The 17278-nt window shown below is 37.5% G+C and overlaps 1 protein-coding gene across 2 annotated transcripts in view; it reads left to right on the forward strand.

Annotated features, from left to right (window-relative positions):
• The first annotated feature begins 1150 nt into the window (after positions 1-1150).
• The window catches only part of LOC138175983 (enoyl-CoA hydratase domain-containing protein 3, mitochondrial-like), a 129985-nt gene continuing 113857 nt past the window's right edge, over positions 1151-17278 (forward strand). For both annotated transcript variants that reach the window (XM_069106641.1, XM_069106643.1), the window contains exon 1: positions 1151-1565. In XM_069106641.1, the coding sequence (XP_068962742.1) occupies positions 1522-1565 (44 nt within the window). In that variant the 5' untranslated portion in view covers positions 1151-1521. The remainder of the gene's footprint in view (positions 1566-17278) is intronic.

The raw sequence follows: 17278 nt of genomic DNA on the forward strand, positions 1-17278 counted from the left end.
GAGACTCTCACAAAGATGGAGACAGTGGGATTCTTGCTCCCTAAACAGAAGATTAGGAGGTAGAGTTTCATCACAAAGAATTCTTGAAACCAATGAAATCACAGGTGTAGCCACCTCCCAAATATATGCATATTATTATCATGATTAATATAGAAATTCTGAAGGTGTTCATACCTACTTCAAACCTCCCATTAAGTGGTTGATTAAACCAATAACAATTTTTAGCTAGGTGATCAATTTTAACCATTCCTGATGGTTCTCTACACTGCTGAATGCTCACTCTATGCAAAACTAATGTAGAAAGAACAGATGGGTCTGATGTGCATGGGCTTACTTCCCACTAGAGTCTTTTCTTTGTGGAAATCCTTGGACCATTCAAAAGAATTCCAGGATCCCAAGGAATATGGTTTGAGAAACAGTGATCTAGCTCAGGGGTTCTTAACATTTTTTTGTGTGTCGTGGACCCTTTTGGCAGTCTGGTGAAGACGATGGACTCTTTCTTAGAATAATGCTTTTTCAAAAAAATCATAATTGAAAGAAATATTAAACTTCAGTTAAAAATTGGTGAAAATAAAAATGTAATATTCCCCATTCAACTTTACAGATCCCCTGAAATCTATCCATGAACTTCTCAGAGGTCTGAATTCTAGGGTAAGAATGCCTGCTCTAGATGATTATTGAAAAGAGTAGTTGTAGGGCAGCTAGGTGACAGAGTGAATAGAACACTAGCCCTGGAGTCCTGAGGACCTGAGTTCAAATCTGGCCTTAAGACACTTGACACACTAGCTGTGTGACCTTGGACAAGTCACTTAACACCAATTGCCTTGCCTTCCCCCCTCAAAAAAAAAAGAAAGAAAAAGAAAGGAGTAGTTGTGAGTATAGGCAAAGAGCAAGGAGAGAGTTCCTTGGAAATTCAGGTCAGAGAATATTTAGAAACATTTGTAAAAAGCGAATTAATGGAGGGGCCATTGAACTATATGTGAAAAGGGACTAGATATCTGTAATGAATGAATCAGAAAAAGGCATTAACCAAATGAGAATAATCAGTTGAAGAAGGAATGATGAAAGTGAATGATGCCACACATGAAATGTCTTGTGATTGGGTGAGGAGGGTCATTCACACTCTATAGACCTTGAATAAAAAGTACAAGAGAGTTTGGAATTAGAGATTCCTATGGCAGGCTAGCTAGCAATGGAGCAGCTTCACTGAAATTCTTAAAGGGGAATTGCTGGGGAAGGGGGCGCAGAAGAGGGGATCTGTCTCTTTCTCCCCTTGATCAAAGGGATCAGATCCCCTTCAAAATGTCAGAAGATTGGGAATTCCTGTCAGCGCCCTAGTAGTATCCCTGGAACAACAGTGAGTGACAGCAGCATCTGCATCACAGCTGGAGACAAACTGAACACTAAAGAAAGGCAGTTTCAGAACTGTACTTAGAAGAAATCTATACATAAGGGGAACTCCATGATGACTCTTAAAAAGAAGACAAGGACTTCTAAAAACCAGGAGTTTGACTTCGCTGCATGATTTCCCTAAGCTTGAGGACATTTTCCACTGAGCTTTGCAGGTACTTGTGGGAAAGTATCCCAGACTTTGGGGAGGGATGTTGTCTTTTCTGACTCTTGGTGATTCCATTTGGGGTTTTCTTGGCAAATATATTGGAGTGCTTTGCCATTTCCTTCTCTAGCTCATTTTATAGATCAGGAAACTAAGGCAAACGTGTGTGATTTGCCCAGGGCCACATAGTTAGTTAAGTGGATTTGAGCTTAGGAAGATGAGTCTTTCTGACTCCAGATCCAGTGCTCTACCCAATGTGCCACCTAGCTGCCCTTTGGAGAGGGATAATTTTGTACAGATTCTTGCACATTTCTAAAAAACGTATTGGTTGGCTATCTAGCTAGGGGAAAATGGTGAGCACACAAGTGGGGGTTTCTGAGTGAGAAATAACCCCCAGCCCCTCAGGGTTACCTCTAGAACCTGGAGGGAAGTATCTAGTCACCTTCTGGTCCTGAACCTACCAGTACTGGTGGGGTTTAGAAAGCAGCTCAAAAGGGGTGCTATATATTGACAAATGACAGTGTCAAAGCTACATAGGAAATAAGAAACTAACAATTAAAAATTAATCCGTTTTTTAGATTTTCTAGTGAGGTCAGTGATAACTTAAAGGAAAGCCAGGACATTGCTGTAGATTGGCAACCTGGGAGGGCCTGAATGGAACTGGAATGTCGTTCAAGCTAAACAGAAACCTCCTTGGTTGATTTCTGAGCAGAGAGCTTTAAACGTTGAGTCAAACAAGGGATTTGAGTCATAACAATAAAAACTTAAAGTCAGAAGCAAGTCTGTGATCTGTAAAGCCATAAAAACAAGTTACAGTTACTCTTCAATAAATACAGAGCAGCTCACACTGCTTCAGAACAATACAGGACTCAGAGACCAACTTTATTGCAGATCCTAAATCCTGAGTCATCAAACCTAAACTGAACCAACCTCAAAGGGCACGGAGGTGGGGTGATGAGTAAATGGTCACTACCCTTACTAATTGATACCCATCAGATATACTACTTAACAAAAATACATTGTAGCCAAGTGCTGATGTGCTTTGCATAAGCCACATTTGTATTTCAAGAATTTTCCCACTACAGAGTTTGTGATGACCAAAGATAAGCAGATTATAGGATATTTCACAGGCCAAAACACAAGCAAGAAAAAAAAAATTATCATAAATTTAGTACTGGTAGAGACCTTAAAGTTATCTAGGTGAATATTCTCATTTTGCAGAGAAGGAAACTGAGGCACAGAGCAGTTAAATGATTTTTCCCAAAGTCATACAGGTAGCAAGAAGAATTAGACAATTCTTCTTAGAATTAGAAAATCAGACAAAAAAAAGATAACAAAATAGAGAAGTAGAAATAGGAAGAAATCCTGGAAACAAAGAATAGTGACATGTCAGTCTAAGTGGCATCTTCCTCAATTTTCTCAAACTTCATAGTTTGATGCCTTTTTTTCTTAGATGGGATTAAAAATATAAAGCAGGAATAAAACCTTTCCTAGTAAAGAAACTTTTAGAAAAAATAAATACATACACACATATATATAATACATATAAACAATATAATTTTCTTTTCCTTTGGTGGCAAAAAAACCAAACTCAAAGATTTTCAATTAAATCCAATTAATGTGAATATTAAAAATAAATCTTACTGGCATACAATAGCAATCACAGATGTACCAAAGCAAATTAGCCTCACACCCTGATTAATTTAATGAGTTGTATCTTCATAAGGAGGTTAATATTCAAGAAAGAAGCATATTAGACATGTTATTATTAAAATTCTATCCAAATTATAAGGGGAAATGTGATCAAAATATGTCAAACCTAATATTTATTTCAAAAATTATTTTATTCCATCTAGTATAGAAAAGCCACTTTTTCATCAGTGCTTAATAAATACAATAAAAACCCTGTTAGAGATTGGCTAATACGACCAAAAAAGGAGAATTATGGACATAGGAGGAGATGTGGGAAAACCTGGAAACTGATGCACTGCTGGTAGAGTTGTGAATTCATCCAACTATTCTGAAGAGCAATTTGGAACTATGCCCAAATGGCAACCAAACTGTGCATACCCTTTGATCCAGCTATATCATTACTAGATCTATATCCCAAAGACTTTTTAAAAAGGGAGCAAGGGGAAAGCACCTATTTGTACAAATTTATTTATAGCAGCAATTTTTTTGTGGTGGATAAGAATTGGAATTTGAAGGGGATGCCCATCAATTGGGGAATGGCTAAACAAGCTGTGGTATATGATTATAATGGAATATTATTGTGCTATAAGAAATGACAAGTAGGCTGATTTCAGAAAAACCTGGAAAGTCTTACGTGAAATGATGCAAAGTGAAGTGAACGGAACCAGGAGAACATTGTACCCAATAACAGCAATATTGGAAGATGATCAACTGTGAATGACTTAGCTATTCTCAGCAATACAATGATCCAAGACAGTCCCCAGGGACTAATGAAGCATACTATTCACCTCCAGAGAAAGGACTGATAGTTTGAATACAGATTGAAGCATTCTATTTCCACTTTATTTCTTTCATTCTTTTTCTTTTATTAGAGTGTTATGTACAAAATGACTAATATGGAAATATTTTACACGATTGCACATGTATAACCTATATCTGATTGCTTACTATCTTGAGGTGGGGGGGGTAGAGGGATAAAATTTGGAACTAAAAACTTTTTTTAAAAATGTTTTAAAAAATTTAACATGTAATTGGGGGGAAATTTTTATAGGTGATATATATATATCTATATGTATGTATGTGATATATATATATACATACATACATATATATATCTCCCCATCCCCTATTAGAACCTTGTTTCTCCTTTCAAAATCTCTCTCATGTTAACCCCTTATTCTCTATTCCTGCTACCTCTGCTCTGTTCCAGGCCCTTATCACCTTATACCAGCATAAGCTCCCTGACTTGATTCACTAATTCATCCCATATAACACTGTCAAGTGAATATATCCAAAATAGTGCTTTCATCATCCTGCTCTCCTGCTAAAGAATGCACAATGGCTCCCTATTGCACACTAAAAAAAAGCCCAGTTTCCTCTGCCTGACTTGTCAAGGCCCCAGCTGGCCACTTTTCTACTACTCTCTAACCTTCTCATGCTCCTCTCTTCATTTTCTCCCACATAGATACTGCTCAGTCCTGCCCCCACATTCTCATTTGATCCTCACAACAACCCTGGGAGGTAGGTGCTATTTTTATGTCCATTTTATAGACGAAGAAACTGAAGCTGTTCTTCATCCTTTGTTTTCCAAGAGGACCAGTGACATCAGAGGGTGATGTCTTGACTTGCCTGTGACTTGGATTTGACTGAGGCAGAGTTGCACAGAGCTGTCGGCATCACTTTCTCTTCCTGTGTCATTGAAGTTCAGTGGCAAGACAAAAGTCAAGATGACTGTCGAAGGCCAGGGTTGCAGTGGATGACCTTCAATGTCTGACCAGGCTCCATGGTGCCTGCTTCAGCTGCCTTCAATGACCATGGAAACAAATTGTTCTCATCAGCCCATCCCACCATTGGAAATCTTCATATGCTTGGGGTAGACACTCCCCTAACTTACTGACAGATTTTATGCCTCTTGGTTACCCTCAACCTGGTTTAGTCCGTCTGCCAAGACAGTTTTACCAGGGTGTGGCCACTGTGCACACTACAGCTTCTTGGAGTCACAGATAAGAGTTGGGTGACAGATGGACACCAAAGGTAAATGACCAGCCCTGAAAAGGGCTTGGCAAGCCCTCATACCAGATGTGCTAGACCTCCCTGAAATGTCCCATATGCTCCAGGCAGACAGAGATTTAGTGCCTTACCCAGAGTCATTCAGTTAGTAAATGGCTTGAGAGACTAGATTTGAACTCAGGTCTTCCTGATGTTCTATCCACAGCATCACCTAGATGCCTCACAGATCTATAATCCATAGACTCTCTAGATCTGCAATTCTATGATTCAAACCCCACTTCCATTCCCTAAACTACAGTATGAGCTATACCTTATAGCATTTAATTATACGTTGCCTTGTATGATTCTCTGATTCTTTCATGAGTGATAGTCTTGTCTCTCAACTTTCCCAAGGGAAGGGGACATGCAGTGTATTTCTTTCATCTTTCCCACAGTGTAAATACAGCACTGGGCAACTGTGATCTCATCAGTGTGGGTACTCCCACCTCTGGTGCATATTACAAGCCGTTAATACTTTCTAATCTTGTGCAATTCTCAGTTATTTTTTCCAACATAAATCTTCCATTGAGGATCTCTCCAATGTGCTAGGGGCCTGTCTCTGATTCTTTTGATATTTCCTATATGATGATGCAAGTTGGGTCTGTCACACAATCCTAAATTCCCCAAAGTCATCCAACCCATATCTGAACAAGAAATCTTCACAACTGGACATCCAGCTTTGGCTAGAAGTCCTTTGAAGTGGGGAGTAACTCACTCCATGCAGAAGCAGCCCTTTTCACTTTTGGGGAACTCTACTCTTGCTTTTATGTTTCACTTTATATTTTTATAAACATACATTTTTATATAAAGTTTTATTTTATATTTACCTATTGCCTCTCATTCTACTTTTTGGGACCAAGCAGAGCAAGTCAATCTCTCTTCCTCATAATAAGTCTCTGAATGAGTGAGTTATAGAATGAAAAAGAATTTAGTAAGTATTTACTATGTACAAAGCACTATGGGAGATACAAACAGAAAAGGAAGACAATTCCTGAGTTCAAGGGGCTCATACTCTTAGGGAGGAGACAACATGTATGAAGGTTTCAGTTTCAAGTCAATTGGAAAAGGTCCTTATGGTAGAACAGCAAAGCTGGTGCTAGTGAATCTTTTTTATTTCTTTTATTTCATTTCCACTGAATCATATAAAATTATATCAATTTCTGAATGATATGACAACACCAAAGACTTTAGTGTTGAGAATTTTCTTTTCTGGGTCCTTAGTATCTATGGCGGTTGAGGGGGCAGAGGTTGTGGGGGCAGAGGTTGTGGCACCTGCAGAAGCAATTGGCAGATTGCAACACATACAGTAAATAAAGGATCAGGTATCAGATTGTAAAGATTGGCACCTGGCTTTGAAGCTCAGGAGAGAGAGAACTGAACTTGCAGTCAGACAGTATGGAATTAAGCCTCAACTTCACCACTGGTTTCAAAATAACTCTGCTGTTTACTTACCTGTATGACCTTGGGAAGGTTCCTTAGTCATTCTTCAGTTTCCTCAAGTGAAAAATGAGGGACTTGGTCTCTAAAGTGGGAGCATGAGACAATGTATTGGGCATGGGGGGGAAAATAGAAGAATTTCTATTTTTATTTTTAACAGTTAAGCTTTACTTCTATTTAATATAGAGATTGACACCTGCACCATCACTCTGTGTGTCAGGTAGTCATGAGTCCCACATGGTAGAAGAGGTGTCCTGAGGGAAGATGGGCAACTTCACAACATGAGGGATTGACAGTGACATCCAAACTCTTTCATTCACTTGTGGCTGATTAAATAGATTTACAAGTTATGTTATCAGTTTTAACAAAACCAACCTTCACAAAAGGGACAATTTGACTTAAAAAGATTGAAGAGAAAAAAATAAAAATTAAATTAAAAATTTTTAAAAATTTTTAAAATACATTGAAGAGAAAACTAATGATGCAAAGGCAAATGAGCAATCCCTGCACTCCATTTTCTTTATCTGTGAAACAGGGAATTGGGACTCAATGGCCTTTAAGGACCCCCCTAGCTCTAAATCTGTGATGCTATGATCTTATGAATAAGAAAATGGCAGAGCTGAATTCATTATTCCTACTCATCATATGAACTCTTCATCAGCCATATTACAGAAATAAAAACAATGAAAACTTAATCAGATCTGACAGACAGGCCAAACAATTTAAATTTTAGAGATTATTCGAAACATGCATTTATATACAGTATTGTTTATGCTGATATTTGCCATAAGAATACTGTGCCTTAGGATATTAGCTAATGAGAATGTGAAGCCATTTTGATTACTGAGACCCTTAAAAACCAAGCTTTTAGCAATAAAATTATAAAATATTAATAAAATATATAAATATATTAAATATATAAATAATATAAAATATAAATAAAATATAAAATCTTATAGTTGCATGCTTTAAAGTCACAGAAACAGAATCTTCCAAAAGAAGTATTTCCACAGGTCTTGAATTAATTTGCAAAAAATATAAAATTGCAATACCTTCCAATTACATTGCAACAGCAACTGATTGATATCAGGGAAAACATTAATTTCCTAGTTGTATTTCAACAAAAAACCTTTGTATAATTGGTGGATGGGATTGGAAAATGAGTATCATAATTTAGTAACCAAAACCAACAAAGCATTTATACTATTTACAACCACATACCTTTGTGAGATATGCTTTTCTAACAACAATCAAAACTCAGGATCAAAATAAAAATTAACTTAAAACCTTTGAATCACTGCACCACAGAATGTTAGACGAGGATTTTCAAAAATAATGAAGCACATTCACTCACACTGTTCTTGCTAAAATTATTAAGTAATTAATTTTAAAAAGATACAAATTAAACTGTGCAATAAAATTATTTTAAATATTCTTTGTTACATCTTTGTCTTCCCCTTTAAATTTTTATTTTTATATGCTTTATAAAGCACGTACATAATCTTTTAGCATGGTATTACATATATCAGTTTATAAATTAACATGAACATATTGAGGTGGCATGCTCAAATTTTTTTTTTACCAAAAGATATGCATGATCAAAAAAGTTTGGAGACCATCTATTTAAATAAATCTTGAAAGTTCCTTCAAATTCTAACATCCTGTGATTATCTGATCCTAATTTTACCCCTAGACAAAGTTGTTTCATAGTCACACTGTTGGTGCTGTACCATTGTCTGTTCAGTTGTCCACATTGTTCCAAAGGAACTAACTGCTCTCATCATTTCTCATAGCCTCCTGTTTTTGCAGAACTAATTAATGACATAGGGGGCAGGGGGAATTCCTGTAGTCTTACAGTAGTACTTTCAAACCTTTTTAGTTCTCTGGCACATTTGGAGATTTGTAAATGATCTTACACTCTGAGAAAGTGACAGCAGGCCCCCACTTTATTCTCACTTATGAAATTTGGCAGGAATCCTGGCACAGTGGCTGTCAGAAACATAGAGACAGAGAGAAAAGAGAGAGGAGAGACAAATAAATGAAGCCAGGAGAGCTTCAAGCCTCACTGGTGTAACACACCATTTGGGAAACCCTGCTTTGGTAAATTGCTACTTCAGTGTCCAGAGAAATAACACTTTCTCCACTTGGACCATCTGGCTTCTTACTGCATCTGTGGACAGTGAATATAAGGAGGAAGATTCACAACATATGCAAGTCATTAAGGAAAGTGGGAGTTTAGTGAAAGTAAAGAAACAAAAAATAAAGATTTCATCTGCCTTGAATCTTAATAGTTGGTTAATCACCAAATAGCTACAAGTATCCTTCTTTTGCAAAACCAAGGAACTTTTCCAAAACAGAACCATATTCTGTGTTTAATCCAACTAAATTTCACAACAACCATGATCAAGAAATACCAAATTTTTTTTTTTTGCTCTTTGGAGGACAATTGGGGTTAAGTGACTTGCCCAAGATCACATGGCTAGTTTATGTGTTAAGTGTCTGAGGTCGGATTTGAACTCAGGTCCTCCTGACTCCAGGGCTGGTGCTCTATTCACTGTGCTACCTAGCTGCCCCAAGAAATACTTATTTTTAAGCAAAAGAAGTGTATTTCTGTTTAGGGTTCATATTTCCTGAGTTAGACAAATCTCACTGTCTTCTTCAACATAGAATCTCTTTGAATATGCTCCCAGTCCCAGACATGTGCTGCTGTTTGAAAATGCACTTGAAAATTCAGTTCAAATCCTGATTCAATATCTTGATAACTAAGTAATAATTGTTAACATTTATATAGTACTTTTCACAAAGTGGTTTATATACAGTATCTCATTTGATCCTCAGAGTCCTGAAAAGTAGGTGTTATTATAAGCACCATTTTGTAGATGAGGAAGACTAGGCTGAGAAGTTAAGAAGACCAAAGGTCACATGATTGGGGTCAGAAGTAGGCTTTAAACTCCAAGTCCAACACTTTTTCCACTCTGTGACCTAGCTGTCTCAGCTACATTTCTAGTAATGCTTTTGTCCATTAAAATTTTAGTATTACACTTAGCTCAAGAGAAAAAGAAGGATGAGGGGAAAAAACCCCCCACAAATTCGGCGTGCATTTTGAGTAGAACTTTATAGGTTCTGAATCTATTATCTACAAATGTTTTGCTAGGGGCCTTTCTTTAAATTAAGGTCCTTTTGACTTTACAGACTTTCACTAGAACAGAAGTTCTCAAAATCTGGTCTGTAGACTGCTGGGGATCCCTTAGACCCTTTAAGAAAGTTCATAAAATAGATTCAACTCTATTTCTTTTTCCAACCACATATCTGTATGACTCCAGGTTTTCTCTATATGCTTCAACCATAACAGCATACATGTCAGAACAGATCAAATGAAGAAGCTGATAGGAGAATCCAGCCGGTCTCTATTAAGCCAGATGCGAAAGAGATTAGCAAAAACATGTAATACAATACCACTCTTCTCACTAAACATTTTTGTTTTGGAAAGTATAGTTATTTTTCATAAAACTATATTAACATAAAGTGGTTTTATTGTTGTTACTTTAAATAAATTGATCAACAAATTTTTTTAAAATTTATCAGTGTTAGTTTCTAACACAGAAAATATCTACATGTGCCACATAAACAAAAGCTCCTTGGAATCCTCAATAACCTACTGTCAAAACATGACACTAGTAGATGATGAAGTTTAGTTAACTTATTTGAAAGAATATAAATTTCTAATTTGTCAGAACACATTTCAAACTGTGGACTTCAGATTCATATATATATAATGTATATGATAGGAGATCACATATAATCTAATTATGTTAAGTTACAGTTGGAAAAATTTCTTATTAGTCAATTCAAGAAAATCCAAGCAATACTAATATAGGGGAAGAATAATTACTATGACTCTTTTTTGACCAAGGATTTACAAATATGATAAAAATGAGCATATTTGGCATTCTTTCTACTAGAACTCTTTAAAAGTATTTTGACATATATGCAATGCATTGATAAATGATGTTTATATTGATAATCCTAAAACACTTCATTAGCAAAGTACACAACAAAATGCTTTGTGTGTATTATTTCATTTGTTTCTCACAATATTTTGTGAAATATTACTCTCCTCATTTTACAGATGAGGAAACTCATTCAGAGAAATTAAAAGATTTCTCTTTTACAGGTAAAGGTCAAACAACTAGTAAATATCAAACATGATAGAATTCCACAAACTGATAAAAACAACAGGTGCTGACCCATCTCTCAAAAATTTAGATTGCCCTCTAACCATTTGAAAAATATTAATCTATCCAGTAACTGCATCAGAAACCTAGCTCAGGATGGTATATAGAGAGCTAGCCTTGGAGTTAATACCTGGGTTCAAGTCTTACCTATGATCTCTACTGGCTGAATGACTGTGATCAAACCATTTGCCCTCTCAGAGGACTGTAGAAGGTAGATGAGTTAATCAATAAGCACCACACCACTAACTAATGGTGAGTCAAACCTCCTCATCAATGGTAGAAAGGTATTTCAAAAGTTCAGACATGGGATTTTACTGTCAGAGGGAATTAGTGGTATGGTGCTTTTGATTATGCACCAAACATGAGACTGAAACTGTGCTGTAGCTATTTCTGACCAAAGGGCAAAAAATAAGATTGGCCCAAATGTAGGGTAAGGTCCTATTTTGAACATACTTCTGTTACTCCTATTAGCGATTATTCTTTGTTTACAGGAGGATTTAAGCTGGAAGGAACCTTAGAGATAATCATATCCAACCTTCTCCTTTTACAGATGAGGAATCTAAAACTCAGGCAGGGGAAGGGACTTTCCAGTGTTATCGAGGCAGTAATTTGAGCAGAGTTTCAAAGTCTTCTCCTCTTCGTGGATAAATGAAGGGTTTCAATTTAATTCAACAAATGTCTATTAATTATCTGTTACATCCAAGGCAAGAGAGGTAGTGTTGCTTAGTGGGTAGAGAAGCAGACCAGAAGTCCAGATTACCTAGGGTTTAATGAAAGTAAAGAAACAAAAAATAAAGGTTCCATCTGCCTTGAATCTTAATAGTTGGTTAATCACCAAATAGCTACAAGTATCCTTCTTTTTCAAAACCAAGAAACTTTTCCAAAACAGAACCATCTTCTGTGTTTAATCCAACTAAATTCGACAACAACCATGATCAAGAAATGCTAATTTTTAAGCAAAAGAAGTATATTTCTGTTTAGGGCTCATGTTCCCTGAGTTAGGTAAGTTTCACTGTCTTCTTCAACACAGAATCTCTTTGAACATGCTCCCTCTGACACATATTGCCTGTGTGACTGTGGGATATTCATTTAACTTCTCCTTACTTCCAGGCAACCCGACTATCCAGTCAGGATAGCTGCTTAACTGCTCTTGTAAAGAGACTTTCCTCACAGAGGAGGTTCCTTCACCAGTGAAATCACAGGGTCACACCAAAGCAAAAGTTTTCAGGGCATTGGAATAGGTCATGAGTCTGTGACAATGAAAAAATAATGCACTCCCAACTCTGTGGTAGAATATGATTGTTTCCAGAGTGGGGGGGGAGAATGAAGAGAATAACATTAATTAATCACCTACTATGTTCGAGGCACTTTACAGATATTTTCTCCTTTGATCCTCACAACAACCCAGGAGGTAGATGCTATTTTACAGTTGAAGAAACTGAGACACACAGTGATGAAGTGATAGTAAGTGTCTGAAAAGGGATTTGAACTCAGGTCTCCCTGAATCTAGGCTTCATGTTCTATCCACTGTACCACCTAGCTATCAAATAGGGGTTAAATAGTAATAGGAGAAATCCAAGAAGAAAGCATAAAGGGGATCAAGAAAGGCTTCATGAAGGAGGTGCTCTCAGATCGGGGATGGAAATAAACATCGTTTCAACAGGAAGAGATGTGGCAGGGAACCCATTACAAGCCTGCTGGTATGGCAAGTTCAAATATATTAGAACTACTACTGTCTCCCTTCCCCTGTCCCCAGTCACCTTATGTTGATTTCACATATATTTCATATAAACTTACATTAGTATAGATTCTCTTCTCAGCCAATACAAGATCATTTAGGGCATTTTTTTGTTCTGTTTTGTTTTGGCAAAGCAATCAGGGTTAAGTGACTTGCCCAGGGTCACACAGCTAGTAATTGTCAAGTGGCTGAGGCTAGATTTGAACCCAGGTCCTCCTGACTCCACGGCTGGTGCTCTATCCATGGCACTGCCTAGCTGCATCAGACTGTTTCATTTTTGTCTTTGTATCTCCAGCTCCTCACACAGTTCCTGGCACATATTAGTAACTAATAAATGCTTCTTAATTGGTTTCTGACAGGAGAGGGCAGGAGAACTTAGGAGAATGAGTAAGGAGCTATGTGGTGCAATAGACAGAGCACAGCTGGCCCTCGAGTCAGGAGGTTGTGAGTTCAAATCCAGTCTCAGATGCTTATTAGTAGAGTGACCCTGGGCAACTCCTTTAATTCTGTTTGCCTCAGTTTTCTCCTCTATAAAATGAGCTAGAGAAGGAAATAACATACCACTCTAGTATCTTTGCCAAGAAATCCCATTTTGGCAGCTATGAGAAGAATAAGTAAGAGATTGGACACAGGAAGACCAGGTAGGAGACTATAAAAACAGGCCAATTGAGGGCCTGCACTAGGGTGACAACAGTAAGAATGTAAAGGAAGGATAAGACTCAAGAGAATATTAAAGAGATAGAATCAATGGAATTTGGCAACAGATGGATCAGGTGGGGAGGGATGAGAGATGGGAAAGAATCAGAGATGGCGCTGAGGTTTTGAGTCAAGTACTTAGAAGGACGGTAATACTATCAACAAAAAGAAGGAAGTTGGGAGGATGGGCAGGTCTAAGTGAGAAAGAAGATGGATTCTGTCTTGAACACACTGACTTTAAATTCCTAGTACAATATCCAGTTGCAGATAGATGTCCAAAAGAAAATTTGAAATATGCAATTGGAGCTTAACAGCATGGTCATGGGCTAAAGATAGATGTGTGTATATGTGTTATTATATGTAATTACATATGCACTATTATATATAATTATATGTTTATAATTATAGACGTACTTTTTAATATACCTATTTAGGAGTTATCCACACAGAGCTGATAACTGAAGACATGAGAATGAGATGAGATCACCAGTGGAGATAAAGAGAAAAGAGAAGTTAGCCAAGAACTGAGCTTGGGGAATGCTTGTGTGTAGGAGATGGAAAGAAAAAGAAGGTAAAAAAAAGGAGACTGAGAATGACTTATCAGAGGTGGAAGGATGCAATAAGAGTAATATCTGCCAGAGTCTCTGACGTGTAGAGAGCGTTAGTTTTTGTTCCTCCTAAATGACAGAAATTTGATTGGCTTTGACAAGCTTGACAAGTTTGACAAGCTTGCCTGGTGATGTAGGGGGTCAAACTTGGTGAATGTCTTACCATATGGATCACCAAACTTTTTCTGCTGTCTAGACTCTTTCTAAATGGAGATGAGGGAGAAGTCTATGTGAATACCCTTCCCATACTATAGCAAAGTAAACTTCCTCTTGTTAATTATTAAATAGTATGGAACTGGAAGTACCAAATCAACCTGAGTCAGATCTGTCCTGCAACAAGGGAGAATTTAATAGCATCAAATCCTTCAGAAACAATAAGGAGAATGAAAATTTAGATCAAGGTCATTAGGTTAGGGGGGGTAGGGAACCTGTGGCCTTGAGGATACATGTGGCCCTCTAGGTCATCAAGTGCAGCCCTTTGACGGAATCCAAACTTCTTTGAACAAATACCCTTAATAAGAGGATTTGTTCTGTAGAACTTGGACTCATTCAAAAGGCCACACATGCAAGGACCCAGAAGGCCACATGTGGCCTTGAGGCCACAGGGGAACCCACCCCTGGATTAGACAATTGAGAGATTTGAGGAGACATGGCAAAAAAAAAAGTAATTTCAACAGAGTGGTGGAGGCAGAACCCAGATTGCACAAGGTTCAAGAGTCAGTCGATGTTCAGAGATACCTGTGAAGATTTGCATGAATCTTTACTCACAGAGTAAAGTGAGGAGAACTAGGAGAACAATTTATATGATAAAAATTTAAAGGAAAGCAACTCTGGAGAATTCTGAATGTAGTGACCAATCATGATCCAGAAGACTAGTGATGAAACAAGTCTCCCATCTGTTGGTAGAGAGGTGATGGGCTAGAGTGAAATATATATATATGGGCAGCTACTGGGGGAAGGATAGTAGGTAGGGAGAGAGTTGCAAAAAGGAAAAAGAGAAGAAAGAAAATAACATCAATGAAGCATTAAAAATACACAGAAGAAAGTGGAAAGCCTTCCAGAGGAGGACACAGACAAGTAGGGAAGTCTTTTTACTAATATGCCAAATTTAAAACTGCCCATAACCTAAGTTCACAGTTTCTTAAACAATCTTCTTTTCTGTTCTTTCATACTGAAATGTTCATGGTTGCTGATGTTGAGCTCATAATATATATGTTTTTAGAGTAAGTGGGTGGTGACAAAGTGGAGGCAGTGAGTGTTGACTAGTCTTCCGAGAATTTTGGCAACAAGCAGGAGGGAAGAGAAAAGGTGACACTGGTTTGAAATGATAGTAGTGTCAAGGGAGGTTGCTTAAGGATAGGGAAGACCTGAGAATATTTGGAGGAGGTTGGTAAGAAGCCAGTAAAGAAGCTGTTTTAAAATGCCCTAAAAAGTGCAAATTTGGGAATTAGCCTTTGAAAGGTAAGGGAGAGGAGGGAATAAGCATTTATTGAGGGTTTACTATGTGCCAAGCACTTTAAAATGATCACATTTGTTCCTTACAACAACCTTGGGAGGTACCGGCTGTCATGATCCTTATTCTATGGTTGAGGAAACTGAGGCAGATGGAGACTGACCTGGCCAGGGTTACACAGTTTATGTGGCTAAGACCAGATCTGAACTCAGATCTTCCTGACTCCAGGTTCAGCACTAGACCTATTGCATCACCAACTCATTCACTGAGACAGGAGGAGAACCGAGAAAAAGGAGTAAGACAGGTTTTGTGGAATGGAGGAAGGGATCTGAAGAATCCTCTTGTCACTTAGCCAGTTTTCTTAGTAATGTAGAAGGTGATGCCATTTCCTAAGGTTGGGGAACAGGACAGAATTGGGGGCTTGAGGAGAAAGGAGATTTGGGACAGACACTATGAGAAGTGGTATCCTTGAAAAAGATATGAATTAAAGTGTTAGGTCTCTCATAGAAGTCTGAGTCAATTGTCGTTCCACATTAAAGGATAACTGTGGACTCTACTAACTAAAGATGAGTATTAGGGCACCTTCCCATCACTTGTAGACTATCAGGTCTTCATGGCATCCCAATCCTCAGTACACAGGGAACACTATACATCTCCATGCCAAACCAGTGTCCACAGCCTCTCTCTAGACCAGGTACATGCAAAAGTTTTTCATTTGATCATTCGGAGTCTTAACTTGGCTTCTTAACAAAGTCTATTTCTAGAGCTTTTTATAATTTCATGGATACCAAGGCAAATACCTGCTGGGCTGTAAAAATGTTATCCTTCCAACCTCTTCCTTTACTAGTCATATATATATACATACATACATACATATATATGTATATACATCCTTAATGATGACTTATGCTACACCTTATTCACAACTACGATTCACTTTTGATATCTTGAAAATTGGGCACCTGAATGCCTTTGAAATTTGATCATCTCCAGTATGTATTTCTTCAGTTTGGGGTCAGATCCAACTACTTCAGACTTCAGTTTCCCAAATGCAATTTCTGCTTCCTCATATAGCGCATCTAGTGGCTACACTGTCATTGATTATGAGAATATATTGCTATAGAAACAAGGACAAATATATTCCATTTCTAGTCCATTTGTTGTCTTCCTTCCAGTTTCATCTATAAATACTCTTAGGATGGTTTGCCTTAGCTAGATCTCATAAAATGGTTCCTGCAGGCCCATTTTCTCCTGTACTAAGTTTCATTTTTGTGAGTTGATACTGGGTTTAATCCTCTGTTATCCTGCTCTATGGGATGAGATGGGACTGTATCCATTATTTCATTGGTATGGAAAACTGCCATTGACAGAACTCCTTCTACATAAAGATTAGCACTGTCTCTGCAATTTATTGTCTTAGAGCATTGCCTAAGAAACTAAGAGATTACATGACTCACCTCAAATCATACAGACATATGTGGTTGAGGCAGAACTTGAACCTGGGACTTCCTGATTCCCAGGTCCACCCTTTATCTTCTATGCTGTCTCTCACTTATTCTTTCATAATATTTTATAAATAAACTTATATTCTAAAACAGTGTAACCAATGGCTACCATATTTTTCTGCTTGGTAAGGAGATCAAATTTTGTTGGGTAAGGTGTTTTGGGGACTACATTGGTTTCCTTGTAGTGGTGACTATTTTATATCAATTAAACTTCTCTAAGGAATGTTGACAAGCGGTCATTATCTCTATTTTTTGTGAATTTTTTTCAGAGTCAACAAAGTTGTAATTGTCTTCTTTCATAGGATCATTG

Source organism: Petaurus breviceps, unplaced genomic scaffold, assembly GCF_028583685.1.
Source record: "Petaurus breviceps papuanus isolate PSGF00001 unplaced genomic scaffold, PetGlider_PUasm1.0 80, whole genome shotgun sequence".
In the NCBI taxonomy this organism is placed as follows: domain Eukaryota; kingdom Metazoa; phylum Chordata; class Mammalia; order Diprotodontia; family Petauridae; genus Petaurus; species Petaurus breviceps.